Here is a 15,904-nt window from a genome sequence, read left to right on the forward strand (position 1 = left end):
AAATTTAGTGCAATAAGCATTTCACTAACAATTCGAGGCAATATATTGACAGCCAAGCAGCAATTAAAGCAATAATCTCGCATAGCACAGTATCTAAATGCGTATTAGAGTGTAAGCAGTCTCTGGAAAGAATCGGGACAGGGAGAAGCATACATCTGTATTGGGTCCCAGGTCATATGGGAATAGATGGGAATGAAAAAGCAGATGAACTAGCTAAAAAGGGCGCATCCTTTGAAGTTTACTCCGTAGCCGTTCCAATTAGACTGAGCGAGATTAAGCGAAGGCGAGAGGTGCACATGACCGATCAAGCGCGAAAGGCGTGGGTTCAAGCGCGGGGCTGTAAAGTGTCGAGGATTGTGTGTAGGTCTTACAATCTTAGACCAACAAAGTTGCTTCTATCATTCTAGTATTAGCCAATAGGACGGAGCTATTTTATAACATAGGTCTTAGTTTTTGATAGGGTTTTCAGTTTGGTCGTTAAAAACAAACTTCTGGTAACACTACGGACTCAATCAGTCTATGTGAAGTCCTCATATACCGGCCACTTCAACCTAACCTAACCAAAGGCGTGTTCATACTGACCAGACATTTTGCTGCTTTGTGATAACTGACGCCTATCGGGAGCACTTAGAGAGATGAAGTCTTACTTCACCTTGTCTCCCAATTTAATAGGCTTATTTTCTTACCGGTTCTATGCACCGGAGTAACTTGAGAGTTTTCTCAAACACGTGCTGTCATTTCAGTGCAACCCCTTCGTCTTCTGCTGTCGAAAGACGTACTTTCTGGAACGAATCATTTTCATCTACTCGCATAACCAGCCATGTTCAAATCTGTGTGAAGCTCGTAAAATTTATTTATAAACTAGCTTATGTCCGTGGGTTTTACCTTAAGTTTCTATAAAATGATGCAGGCTACGCGTAATTGGCCATGGGTGAAACGTTAGTTGGTAAGATCGACTTCTGCTACAGCTAATGACTGTTGTTGTATGATACATTCATATTTGTAACAGGATTCCCCTCGCGTAGGTGACGTTGCCTATTGGGTTGCGGAAGCTCTGAAGCTATAAATGTTTGTTATAAATATTTTCAGCCCTTCTTTAGGGATCAGTCGATGAGGAGGAATTCCTGATGGCTCAAAAGCGTGAAGACACTCAACCGGATGTGCACAGCTTGGGATTCTTCCAAGATTTGTTGTGTTAATAGAGTGATCAGTTGTGTCAGTTGTCTCCTTCCTAATGATATTAACATCTTCGTTTTAAGGTGCCAAAAATGCCCTTTCTCGAAGCCATTTATAGTTTGTAAAGAAAGATTCAATATTTGGAAAAAACATTAGCTATTAAAGCTTCACGTGATGTCATAATTTCGCAAGAACTTGAAGGAAAATAAATCAAATCTGTTACTAAAGAAATAGGAATTTGCCATAATCAATTTCAAGATGTTGTTTAGCTAAAGCTGCTGCTGAAGTGTTTTCGCGCTCTCATATTTGTAAAGAGAGTAAATTTGTGTACGTAAAGCCATCGATAGACGAAAAACACGCTTTACTTCATCTGCAGCTGTTCCAGCAAGTAAGAGGAAAGCACCACCATTGGGATGATCATTATACCTCAGATCCTTAAGGGTTCGGTCTAAAACTTGCATTGTCTGCCTTTGAGTAAATGTCCACTCATTCCACACACTCACTTTGGTCTCACCGTTTGCTTATGTTGCACACGGGTGTATCAGATTTTTCAGACAGTGGTAATTTATATGCGGAGTGAGCTGTACGTCCACCACACAAAGGATATCCGCGGTACCTCAGGAAGCAAGTGTCATAGTGATTTCTCTTATAGCTCTTACATCAATTAATATCAAATTTAGCAGACATGTTTTTTTCCGGTTCCTCCAGGCACATCCAAAAATACCAACCCTAAAGATAACAAACCCCAAAAGAATACTAAAGGAATAACAGCCGAACCCAGCTCTGCAATAAAATTTTACGTCTGAAAAATCCCATTTGTCTCCTTTTTCTAAATTCCATATATAACTGGTGCTGTTAGTACTTAACTTCATCTAGCTCCTTACCAATTTTCATTACCCTACCATTAATATATCCATATATCCAGTATATTCCATTGTATGGGAGGTGCCACGCCCCCTTCTCCCTCACCCCACATTTTCCTGGTGGTGTTAGGGATTGATCTCATATAACTCCTTACTGAATTTCAATGTTCTAGCATGAATACCTTCAGAGCTATGCAGTACCAAAGATGCATTTGTATGGGAGGTGCCACGCCCCTTTTATATATTGAAATTATTTTTAGCCTACGACCATCCTAGGAAGGTTTCTAGTGGGTGGTTCTCTCAAGTATTTTTTTCGCGGGCATTTTATATTCTTTCGACCCTGCTCATTATGCCGAACCATAGCCGCGAACTTGATGTTTGTCCATTCAGTATGAGTTTTACTTTTCAATTTCCTGTCCATTCCAAGGTTGCACTGTTGACAGTGCTTTCGCTGTTAAATCTAGTTCGCATATGAACCTAGTTCTTGACAGTTTCGAATCGATATCTGTCAGCAGCTACTTGGCTGCCAAGATGCGAACGCAACCGTTCTTTTTCTATTGACATCAACTTACAGCTATTTTGTTAGGACTTATGATAAATTGTACTAACCCGTGAAGATCTGCTTAAAGAATAATCTTCTCCGGCATTAGCTCGTAGACGTCCTACACAATTCTGACAAAGTTGATGGTGGAGCTCAACTGCACTTGGCAGAGCCATATAAGCTTTGCAGGGTACTAAAGTGAAAACGTTGCAGCTGCAATTCTCTTTCCATGTGTGATCTCGGCAGGCAGATCAACGTTTTCGGGAATTTATTGTTTTTTAGCTGGAGTATAGCTGTTCTGGAGGTACGTACATACTTATGTACTTACTATAGTCAGTAAAGAAGTTTTTCATATTTTAAATATTCTATCAAGGTTGGTTATCAGGTGTAGCTTATTGTTCCTGCAGGAATTTACTTTAGCCATACAACCCTCTAATATTTCGATAGAATCTTTGAGAATTATTACCTTTAGGCATCATATAAAGCTCTTCGGATGTCAATGCGGAGGCGACTATCGTATGCCTTTTCCAGTTTATCATTTTATCATAGAAAGAGCCCTTATCAAATCGCTACGAGATACTTGCACTTGTTAACAAAATATATTTTCCACACGCAAAACCCACAAATACTGGTTTAACTCTTCATTCCCAGGTCACCTAAGTACATGTCCCAGGCTCCACTTTCTTCATGTCCCTTTCGTCTATCGCAATTTCTGTAGGTCGATGATGTTACCCTTTGAATTCACTAGACAACAATACGGGTTGCAGCAGTAATCTTCATTCGAAGGGTTTGCACCGGTCATCACTAAAAGCGGGAGTTCTCAGCCATTCCACAACTATTTTTTGTTGGAAGTGCACAACTCAATACGATTTCGGTAAATAGTTGCACAGTTATATATCGTGGCGCTTCATCAAAGACAGAAACACACTCGGAGTTTTTACCACTGCGGGGGGCGAGCCGGCTTAGAAAAATTGTTTCTTAATGAACTTCGGTGTGGTAGGCGAGCATGCTACCACCACATCACGGCGGTGGCCATAAAGCCGAGTAAGCTCCCGTGACTGACTACCTTTCGATGTATTTAGAATCGAATGAAATTTTACCATAATACTTTCCGAGACACGAAAGTGAAGGGATAGGAAAAAATAAATTATCAGAAAATACCCTCCAGGTGAAAACGGAGCAGGCTAGGAGGGAGATAGATAGAAAGGGAGGAACGGAAAAAGAGATTGTGGATGAAAAATGCTCAAGAAATATACATCGAAGCAGGAAGAAAGTCAGAAAGTAAAAAAGTGGTAAGAATTCAGACACAGGGGTTGTGGAGGAGGTTTCTAGGGATCGCAGAAAAGAAGACAAAATGGAAAGAGACATACAGCGAGATTAGTGGACGGCTGTGAATGGATAGCCGCCATCATCTACTTTCTAACGAATATGGAGTCTGGTATAGCGAAAACGATTTCTGTTGTGGAAAAAACTGCATATTTAGATTTATTACACACTTTTGTAAAACTTGAAACAGATTCTGCAGCACAATGCTTATACGTCCACTCTAATATGCATTAGACTGGCTTGGTCTCCATACAAAATAAAAACAAGTAAGGAAGGTTAAGTTAGGGTGTAACCGAACATTACATACTCAGTTGAGAGCTAAGGTGACAACATAAGGGAAAATAACCATGTAGGAAAATGAACCGAGGGAAACCCTGGAATGTGTTTGTATGACATGTGCATCAAATGAAAGGCATTAAAGAGTATTTTATGAGGGAGTGGGCCATAGGTCTATAGGTGGACGCCATTTAGGGATATAGCCATAAAGGTGGATAAGGGTTGACTCTAGAATGCGTTTGTACGATATGGGTATCAAATGAAAGGTATTAATGAGTATTTTAAAAGGGTGTGGACCTAAGTTCTATAGATGGACGCCTTTTCGAGATATCGCCGTAAAGATGGACCAGGGGTGAATCTAGAATGCGTTTGTACGATATGGGTATCAAATGAAAGGTGTTAATGAGTATTTTTAAAAGGGAGTGGGCCTTCGTTTTATAGGTGTTCGCCTTTTCGAGATATCGCCATAAAGGTGCACCAGGGGTGACTTTAGAATATATTTGTATGATATGGATATCAAATGAAAGGTGTTAATGATTATTTTAAAAGGGCGTGGGGCTTAGTTCTATAGGTGGACCCCTTTTCGAGATATCGCCATAAAGGTGGACCAGGGGTGACTCTAGAATTCGTTTGTGCAATATGGGTATCAAACGAAAGGAGTTAATGAGTGTTTTAAGAGGGAGTGGGCCTTAGTTCTATAGGTGGACGCCTTTTCGAGATATCGCCATAAAGATGGACCAGGTGTGACTCTAGAATGCGTTTGTACGATATGGGTATCAAATGAAAGGTGTTAATGAGTATTTTTAAAAGGGAGTGGGCCTTCGTTCTATAGGTGTTCGTCTTTTCGAAATATCGCCATAAAGGTGGACCAGGGCTGACTCTAGAATGAGTTTGTACGATATGGGTATCAAATTAAAGGTATTAATGAGGGTTTTAAAAAGGAGTGGTGGTAGTTGTATATGTGAAGGCGTTTTCGAGATATCGACCAAAATGTGGACCAGTGTGACCTAGAACATCATCTGTCGGGTACCGCTAATTTATTTATATATGTATTACCACGATCAGTATTCCTGCCAAGATTCCAAGGGCTGTTGATTCGCCCTGCAGAACTTTTTCATTTTCTTCTACTTAATATGGTAGGTGTCACAACCATTTTATAAAGTTTTTTCTAAAGTTATATTTCGCGTCAATAAAACAATCCTTACCTTACCATGTTTCATCCCTTTTTTCGTATTTGGTATAGAATTATGGCATTTTTTTCATTTTTCGCAATTTTCGATATCGAAAAAGTGGGCGTGGTTATAGTCGGATTTCGTTTATTTTTCATACCAAGATAAAGTGGGTTCAGATAAGTACGTGAACTGAGTTTAGTAAAGATATATCGATTTTTGCTCAAGTTATCGTGTTAACGGCCATGCGGAAGGACAGACGGAGGACTGTGTATAAAACCTGGGCGTGGCATCAACCGATTTCGCCCATTTTCACAGAAAACAGTTAACGGCATAAAATCTATGCCCCTACCAAATTTCAAGAGGATTGGTTAATTTTTGTTCGACTTATGGCGTTAAAAGTATCCTAGACAAATTAAATGAAAAAGGGCGGAGCCACGCCCATTTTTAAATTTTCTTTTATTTTTGTATTTTGTTGCACCATATCATTACTGGAGTTGAATCTTGACATAATTTACTTATATACTGTAAAGATATTAAATTTTTTGTTAAAATTTTACTTTAAAAAAATTTTTTTTTTAAAATGGGCGTGATCCTTCTCCGATTTTGCTAATTTTTATTAAGCGTACATATAGTAATAAGAGTAACGTTCCTGCTAAATTTCATCATGATATCTTCAACGACTGCCAAATTACAGCTTGCAAAAGTTTTAAATTACCTTCTTTTAAAAGTGGGCGGTGCCACGCCCATTGTCCAAAATTTTACTAATTTTCTATTTTGCGTCATAAGTTCAACTCATCTACCAAGTTTCGTCGCTTTATCGGTCTTTTGTAATGAATTATCGCACTTTTTCGGTTTTTCGAAATTTTCGATATCGAAAAAGTGGGCGTGAGTATAGTCCGATACCAAATTTCATCAAGATACCTCAAAATTTACTCAAGTTATCGTGTTAACGGACGGACGGACGGACGGACATGGCTCAATCAAATTTTTTTTCGATCCTGATTATTTTGATATATGGAAGTCTATATCTATCTCGATTCCTTTATATATGTACAACCAACCGTTATCCAATCAAACTTAATATACTCTGTGAGCTCTGCTCAACTGTGTATAAAGATGCAAAAGCCCGCCCCTAGGTTTGAAGCTTATTTTGAGACGTTAAAATTTTTGTTTGTTTTCTTTTATATTAACAAATACAACCGAAATTGTTTTTTTATAGCAACTTAGTAATTTCACATCCGCTTTTAAATTTGATTCGTCATTATTTTGATCTTGAAAAGCTTTTTAACTTCTTCGAATGTCCTTTAGAGCTCACTAGTCTCTTTCAAATTTCCGTTTTTCAAAGTTTTATGAAACGAGAATCATACATAATAGGGCTGCAATTGGTTTGGTGAATAAAACTAAGTATATGAAAACGACTTGAGAGCTCAAAAGGGCACCTTCTTAAGGCCAAATAATGACATATCATCAACAATCGGATGTCAAATAACCCATTTATAACAAAAAAACCATATCCGCTGTATTTGCAAGAATAAAAAAAACTGCCCGAGACTCTCTCAACATAAGCTTCAACTTTTGGGGCGGACCTTTGCAACTTTTTACGACCCAGTCTAATGTGCATGCGTAGGCAAAGCCTAGAACATCAAACTGTCGGCAACAAAACATCGGTGAATTCTAGAGATAAGAAAAGAACGCTTTAACGGCATAAAATGGAAAATTATGTTATTTCTGGGTTATTTTAAACGCGACGTTTTACAAGTCATTGGCACATAACCGGACCGGGCATACGCACACTCTATATATATTACTTATATAAATGAATATTTCTACATACACGGTATGGGGCATGCAGCGACTAAGAGGAACAGTTGCTCCTTTTTGTGTTATGGAGTTCTTTCATCATATAACCAAAAGAAGTGTATCTTATAGCCAAATGGATCTCCGATTCCGATTCATCAGACCCTCCGATTGATTAAGAGTTCCGATTCGATTTTGGTTCCAACTTTTTTGAATCGGATATGGATCAGTAGAACGATTTACTGTTAAAAAATAAAGATCTTGCTCAAGTGCATTTAGCCTATTCAATTTCTTATCAATTCATAAAGCAGACTTAACTACTGAATGAATCGTCTTTTAATATTAATTTATTTGGTTCCGATTCCAATAAAGCAAAGTTGTAAGTCGGGGCTTCCAATTCCGATTCCGATTGCCCTTAGCCCACGTCCATGGATCATGTATTAGCTTTTAAATTGACTCCTGTTTTAATTAAAATACTTTTAAATGGGGTTGCCGGGTAATGTTTCCACTAGAGATATACGCCGCCGATAAACGCCGTCACCGATTAGGGTCGTTTTTCGCACGCCGCCGCCGAAAGTCAAATATATCGGCGGCGGCGTCCGGCGCGTTACTATATTTTGATTTTCACACTTCATCCTTCAACACCCAAGTCTCCCGGTTTAACATTTCCTAAAGTTGGCGGCCCTATCCAAAACTAGTCCCTTGGAGTGAATTACATTGATTATAGCCTATCAACCAAGTTTAAATATCAACTACGCGTTACGGCTCCTTTTACAAATGTGAATACGTAGGCACATTTATTTACCAGGCGAGGCTTTCTCCTTCGCAAGAACACTCAAAGTGGTGAAGCCAAAGCTTTCCGTCAGTCGAACTAATGACCGTGTGTGATACTACCCTAACGTAGTGGACAGTCGAACTACTCTGAAAACTGAAGCTACGCGGTCATCCATAATGAGCTCTTATATCATAAGGCCGGAAAACAGTAGTTAACAACTTTCAACTTAAAATCGGTCGACTTTCATTCTAAAATATCGTTTTGATTTAACGAGGACTATTGAAATCAATGATGTGAACACAAACGTCTGCAAACTCTGGTCTACATTTTAAAAATTTGATCCAGGGTCCTTGTAAAATTTTAGTTATGTAAATTCGCCGAGGATTATTCGATTTTCACCCATTACGCAATGACTTCCACTTAGATTGCTTATGATTTCGAAGGTGGCATCCTTGGCCGAATAGTCACTCCATAACATTTCAAAGTGTTTCTCGGCAGCATAGCGCGACAAAATCATCCGTTGGAAATTCTTCGGAGCTACACATAGAGCTTCTAGGAAAGTGAAGTCGATGAACGTGGCCGCCAAGGAGCCACACATGATTTAAAGAAATTGTGTTCGCGACGATTAGTAGGAGTTAACCCTAGGTGAAACTACGCTTTGCATGAGATATGCAGACAAAAGTGAGGCTATTTTATGTATCTCTATTTCTTGTCAGCAGACGCAGCAGTACTAATTCCAAAGACCGGGGTTAGGTTCGAAGCCTCTCTGGAGTAAGTGAACGAGGGACAATCTCTACTCGTGAAAATTTTTGAACGATCTGCGAGATATTAAGGCAAAAACTCCGGATCTTTCTGAAATGGCCAAAACGTTAAATACATACAAACAAAAACTTTCCTAAATATTAGTTTTTTAAATAGAAAAATCAAGTTTTTTAAATTAAGAACACCGGCGTACGCCGGCGCGCCGCCCACGCTGCCGCCGCCGATATATAATAGAGCCTACGCCCCCGCCGCCGATAAAGGGATCGGCGTAAACCTCTACTAGGTAGTCTGCCTTTCTCTTCTGCAATGGTAGGCAATGTATATTGATAACAGGGTTCACAGGGCGTGACCTAGCAAAGGTATTTACCGATTCAGTGCGGATTACGCTTAGAGCCTAGAAGGATTCATGTGGTTATACTAAATCGTACCTGAGATGCTCGGGCTGGTACCTAAATGGTGCGTGTTACCGGAACGTACCAGATCTGCATCCGGCAAAGACCAACATATTTCCTCATCTCTTTGGGAGGCGGGGCAAGACCAGGTATTTTTTACTTGGTTGTCCCGATTTGTAACAATTCAAGCGAAAACTATCTGTTCATCGTTTTATTATACTCCTTTATATTGAGCTCTTTTGGCTCACTATGTAGAATGTTCATGTCATAAGAAGATATCTCTCGGTAGTTCTGAGTACAATACTTTGTCAGGCCTGCAGCTTTTTTTAGCGTATTTTTTTTTTTAATCAGGCAACCAGATCTGTTGAAGCGTAGTACATGAGCTGCCGACTAATAACTTTGTAAGTTGTTAGCAGCGTTTCTTTTTTCTTTATCCTTTTCTCAAGAGCTGCCGGCAAGCGACTTAAGGATTTTGTTGAGGCTTTTTACTTTAGATACAATTTCGGAGGCACGTGCCCTGAAGGTAAGTGTGCTGTCGAAAGTTACTTCTAAGATCTTCGGGTGACTGACAGTGGGTAGAACATGAACAGAGCATAGAGCAGAGCCTTAGCATAAAAAAGTGATAGCATTTCATAGGCTCCGGGGAAACGGTGAGCGTAGCAAATAGCACACAAAATAAGAACAAAATGCCATTTCTTGTGGAGCGATACCGCAGAACAAATGTATGCTACTTTCTCTATGGCGGCCACCGTGGTGTGATGGTAGCGTGCTCCGCCTACCACACCGAATGCACTGGGTCTACGCCCCGGGCAAAGCAACATCAAAATTTTAGAAATAAGGTTTTTCAACTAGAAGAAAATTTTGTCTAAGCGGGGTCGCCCCTCGGCAGTGTTTGGCAAGCACTCCGAGTGTATTTCTGCCATGAAAAGCTCACAGTGAAAACTCATCTGCCTCGCAGATGCCGTTCGGAGTCGGCATAAAAAAACTAGGTCCCGTCCCACCAGTTTGTAGGAAAAATTAAAAAGGGACACGACGCAAATTGTAAGAGAAGCTCGGCCTAAAATCTCTTCGGAGGTTATCGCGCCTTACATTTATTTTTTTTACTTGCTCTGTTGGGCATTGTTTTGCTCTAAAACACGGTGTAGCTCTTACCGGACTCTAAGAAATGCCATCACTTTTTTATGCTACGGCTCTGCTCTATGCTCTGTTCATTTTCAGAGCTTGAGCAGTAGCAGATAATATTTTTAATTGTTATGTTCAAATGTTGGTCTTGAAGGAGAAAAATTTATCTATAAATTTGTTTGGGAATATTTGAATTTGAGGCAAGGTTCTACAAAATACCCTCCGTTAATTGAATTGATTTACATATATATATGTAATAAAAAACTTTTCAAAATAATAATGTTCCACTTTTCCACGGAATGCCCCATATAAACACGCATTCGTACGTAGCACTTAATGCTCTTATTATTGGCAGTGAGACATAAATATTCTGTCATAAAAACGAAAAAAAACTTGACTTGCTGGTGAAAAGGTCATTTATGTTTACTGACAACCAACCAACGAGCATTCGTTTCATGTGATAAGCAACAAAATTAACTCAAAGTCTATAAAATATTTATATTCGTTCATCAATATACGCTTGGATCGCCTTAAATATTTTTGTAGTCACAATATAACCCTAATCCTTTGCCGTCTTTGATTTTTTTTACAGATCTCATTTCGATTCCAGCAATCTGATCTTTGATTTCAAAATGATTTCAGTTTTTGTAATCGTTCATATATGCCGTCTTCCAGTGAGTTTTACAGCTCCGGCTCACGCTCAATTCTCACGGGAATGCTCTGGATCATTGAGAGACTTGAGAAGCAGATGTCGTGAAATTTTCGCACACGTGAAATGTGATAGGCAGATGTCGCCGCTGTTTTTCATTTAACTCATACGGCGAAAGGCTAAGCAGCGACATCTATTTTTGAAAAAGTAGGTTTATTAAAGGCAGCGTTGCCAAACTAAAAAGAAGTAATTAACAAATTATCTGGCTCACAAATTGAACCAGACTTTTGTCTGGATTTATCTGGCTCAAATCGTTGTTGTTGCATTTACATGCAAAATTATTTATCTGGCTCAGGATTTTGCCATCGGATGACGGCAATAGTTATACATACTTTGCGGCGTTTTGAGACCTACATACAGGTATGATGAGAGACTTTTACGAGTGTCATTTGTGCTCAAAGAAATAGGATTTTACTTATCAATTGCCTACTTAGCCAACGTTAACGTAGTATCATCTTGTTGATTCTCCATTGGATCTAATATGGCTATAGGCTAATATTATTGTTGCTTTTAATAAAGGTTCCCGAATAGACTAGAACTTAATAGTTTAACATTCATTTATCTTTTTTTTTGTAGCTTTCTTTGATTATAGTAGAATGATGGATTTTTACTCCTTCACCGAAAGACTCGCTTTTTTGCTTCATTAACCAGCCTAGACAGAGCAGAACTTACAGCGCTCACATAATTCACCAAGCGCGAAAGGCATGGAACCAAGCGCTAAAAAGGACTTTATGCTTAATAATATTATTCTTACCGAACATTGTTTTCCGGCGTAACATGATTTTAAATTCGGGCTTGTTAGTAACATCAGAAGATATAGCAAGTGGAGGCTGCAGGAAGAAACGGAGGACCCAGTTCTGTGTTCTAAGTTCCCGAAATAAAGGCTCTAGTAAATACAGGTGACAGAGTTATCAGATCTTTCTTGGAAAACTTTAAATATTTTCCAAGAGGACGGAGTTTTTTATAACTTTAGCCTTGGCACCTAATTTTGGTTTCCCGTTTTGTCGTCAAACATTCTGTATATGTGAGGTCTTTATTGACCGGTCAGTTTAGCCTAACCTTCAGAGGCTATTTGAAACATCGAACCGGTGACAGAGAGAAAAAGAGGTAAGGGGAAAGGAAGATGGAAAGGTACTGCCAAGATAAAAGCAGAAGGAGGGAATAATCAAGAGGGGCACATGGGCAGGAACAGTGAGAAGGATATAGATATAAATGTATATGTATGTAATAAAAAGTAGAAGAGAGAATGTATACCGTTAAAGTTAGGAAAGTGAGAGAACAAAAACAAATAAAAAAGTTTTGAATAAAAAAAATGTCTATTGAACAATTATAGGTACTTCCATAAATACAATCTCAACATTAGTTAAGTAAACGAAACCAATTTTGACTTAAGCCATTTTCTATTTCAAAGAACCGTAAAGGAATCGGAATGCTCTGGCAACTCTTTAGTGATATCATTTCCAGCTGTGAAATGATAACAAACTTTGTTAAGGCCATAGCATACTTGCCATATCCATAACCATGTAAAACAGCTGATCCAACCAACCTTATGGAAATCAATGCAATTAATTATTGGTGGCCCACCATAACGCCCTAGCTATAATCATAGCATAACCAATCAATAGGTTTTTGGTTTTACGCCATATCCACAACCGAACAATATTTGAGTTGGCGAATTCACTTATTCACTTTTTGATTATTTGATTTTTGCTTTAGATGTGTTGTCACGCCGGCGAATTCAATACCAGCTGCTATTATCCGAACAGCTGATTGTTTTTTCTTGATTACTTTCCATACAACACCCAAGGCGAATTCAGTAGAGGTGGTGTTCTCCCAACAGCTGATTGCTTCTTCTTGATAATTTTCCATACAAAGCCTTATACAACAATATGTCGTTTAATCGAATTTTGTATACATTTTCTTTTGACTTGACATTCTTCTGCACGGCGAATTGGTTGAATTCGCTTTGCCATCACCTGGTATGGATTCGCCTTGTACAGCACCTTAGCACAACATGTCGGTTAATCGAAATCAATGAACATTTTCTTATGACTTGACATTTTTCTGCACGGCGAATAGGTTGACTTCGCTTTGCCATCACCGTGTATAAATTCGCTTTGGTTTTCACTGACTAACGATTTGTGCAGTTTGTTAGTAATTTTTTGCACTTTTTTTTTTATAAAATTAGCACATTTTTTAGGTTAAGTCACCAATAACTCATGCCATGGTTAAGTCAAAGTATGATTATGACTAAGGCGTTATGACTATGGCAAGTATGTCCGGGCCGTTAAGCGTGCATATTGTCGTATTTGCAGGGGTCGGAAGTGAAATTATTATCAATAAGAAAGCATAATATAAATTAAATATTAAGCTCTGATCTAAAAACTAACGATATGACGACGAACCCAAAATTTACATTTCGACGTGCAAAAATTGAAGATATCGCCGCCGTGCGCCAAATGATACAGGTAAGCTTCAAGTACAAAAAAATGAGATAGGTGAGGATAGCTGACTGATTAGGATACGCATGCTCTTTAACTGTGAATTAGGATTTGTTTGATACAGCAGCTCTATTTCTTTTTCCTGCAGGAACTAGCTGATTTTGAAAAGATGAGTGATGGTCCAAAGATAACAGAGAAAGGTACCTAAAACTTAAAATGTTTGTATGCATTAGTTTGTATGTAAGCAGATTTTTTTATTCGTACATACATACATATTTATTTACAATCTCAGATGTAATACGGGATGCCGGTCTCGATGGCGGTCAAGAATATTGTCACATTTACGTGCTAGATCTACAAAGCGATGAGCAAACTACGCCGTAAGTGAAGGATATATATGATTTTATACCTCCAATATATGTACATCCCTTGTAAACAAAGCATGTGTAGGGTATTTCAGTAAGAGCGTCTTGGATTGAACTGAGTTCACATTAAGCAGCAGGCCCAAGATTAAACAGTACGTGATTAAACTGTGGTCTGTCATTTTAGACCCAACTCAAGATATGCAATTGGGTTATGGGCTATGCTATATCAAAGAAACTCGAGGTTTGGGAAAGTGTTTGATAAGCCCGAAGCTCGGACTTTTGCAAATTTCAAACCAGCAAATTGTCCACAGAATGAATTTATGTTCCATCTGATAGAAAATTCGGCTTCGGCACATATTTAAGATAACCACATTGTTGAAGCCAAACGCCTTCAATAGTTGGGAACCACTGGTGTTTCTTCATTCACAGCTGTTCGCTACAAAGCTGCACTGTGGTTGGAAATCTACCGGTGCTTATCTTTCGAATTAGGGTTCGTTAACGCTGCTCTCAACTGCAAAGTGATAGTATTCTACTTCCGACAGCAGTTGAGACAGCGTTCCACAGCAGGATTTTCAATCTAAGGCAAAATACTAAGTTTTTGGTAGTATTAAATTTTCCAAATTATCAAATCGATTGATATTTATATTTTGATTTTCTTTTCGATTTTTCACCCGCATATATCTTCGTATATGCGGTTTCTTCTTCTTAAATAAACCTAAACATTTTTATATTATAATTTGATAATTCTGTGTCATTTCCTGCTTTCCGTTTTTTCGAGTTGCCGTGAAGTCGAACCGGCATACTATTTTGTTTGTGTAGACAAACACAGTTTTAACAGAAAACATTTTGCCCTGAAAAATGGAAATACTGCAACAAAAGTTATCGTGCCCACCCCAATCTTCGTAAGGAGCATGGAAGAGCCAAAGTCCCGCCTGCTAGAGATTCGCTAGTATACATGATTTGCCTCGTGTAGGTGAGTTTGACAATTGGTTTGCTGAAGCTGAGTACCTATAGCCCAAGCAACCCTCTGATATCCGCCAAAAGTAAATATGTATTAGGTATTGGCTACTACCATCATTGCGAACGTTATAGAATAATGCTAACCCCTTACATCGAAGCCACAGATGCGATATATACTATGGAAATTACGTCTTTCGCCTGTCTCCGACGGATTAAAGAGTTAAGAATGGCCGGGCGGTAGGAATTCCTGTCGTAAGAGGCGATTTAAATCCAAAGACCCGCGGGATAGCTGGAAAAAATTGGTTCGCGAGGCAATCGGGCCAGTACTGGAGCATCCGACAAAGAACTGTTCAGGTCCGCAACACTCCCCTAATCTTCGGAATGCTTTTACAGCTGCAACAGCAACACCTTTAAAATCATCTCTAAATTATCGAAGTTTTCTCGCTCTTATCTATATTAATTTAAAACACTGACATGGGCAAATACTGAGACTCGTCCCGCTTAAATATTTTGCATTAGGCACTGATAAGTTAAAACCAACAATAAATTCAAAATATTCAAATTAAACCAAAATTATATATCTAAACAATTGATAAGCTTTAGCGTACCTTATTCGTTACATTTACACAATTTCTTTACTTTTTTCTTTCCTTATTCCACAGACTCACTATTGGTTACAGCATTTGTTTCTACTCCTACTCCACCTGGGAAGGGAAAGCTTACTTTCTAGAAGATATTTATGTTCGTCCAACATATCGTAATTTGGGTGCTGGTTCATATATATTCCGTTCCGTTGCGGGAAAAGCTAAGGAATATAATTGTCAAAGACTGGATTTCCATGTACTTGGCTGGAATCCTGCTCGTAAGTTCTACGACAAACTGGGAGCTGTTGATCTAACAGAAAAAGAGGATTGGCATTTTTATCGGTTAAATAGTGAACAAATTGCGAAATTGGCTAATACAAGATTTGAAAATATTTAATAAAAATGGATGAATAGATGAAAAATCTGAATTTAAATATTGTAGTAGAAGTATACCCAAGATATCCATCTCTTGATAGAGCAGTGATGACAATTTCTCAGCCCTTAATATGATGAATGTCATATAAGAACCGATATGCTGAACCCAACCCCCTCAGATTTTGATGAAATTTTGCATACAGATACACTTTACCTATACAAACACAATCTCATTTTTAGAAATTGCATTTTTGAAAAATTGTGGTCG

General features: G+C 38.6%; 1 protein-coding gene across 2 annotated transcripts in view; it reads left to right on the forward strand.

Annotated features, from left to right (window-relative positions):
• Positions 1–15,676, forward strand: part of LOC137234434 (thialysine N-epsilon-acetyltransferase) — a 46,621-nt gene extending 30,945 nt beyond the window's left edge. For both annotated transcript variants that reach the window (XM_067757979.1, XM_067757976.1), the window contains exons 2-5: positions 13,227–13,379; positions 13,501–13,552; positions 13,645–13,732; positions 15,340–15,676. In XM_067757979.1, coding sequence (XP_067614080.1) covers positions 13,305–13,379; positions 13,501–13,552; positions 13,645–13,732; positions 15,340–15,658 — 534 coding nt within the window. In that variant the 5' untranslated portion in view covers positions 13,227–13,304 and the 3' untranslated portion in view covers positions 15,659–15,676. The remainder of the gene's footprint in view (positions 1–13,226; positions 13,380–13,500; positions 13,553–13,644; positions 13,733–15,339) is intronic.
• The last annotated feature ends 228 nt before the right edge of the window (positions 15,677–15,904 follow it).

The sequence above is a fragment of the Eurosta solidaginis genome, chromosome 1 (genome assembly GCF_040869045.1).
Source record: "Eurosta solidaginis isolate ZX-2024a chromosome 1, ASM4086904v1, whole genome shotgun sequence".
In the NCBI taxonomy this organism is placed as follows: Eukaryota; Metazoa; Arthropoda; class Insecta; order Diptera; family Tephritidae; genus Eurosta; species Eurosta solidaginis.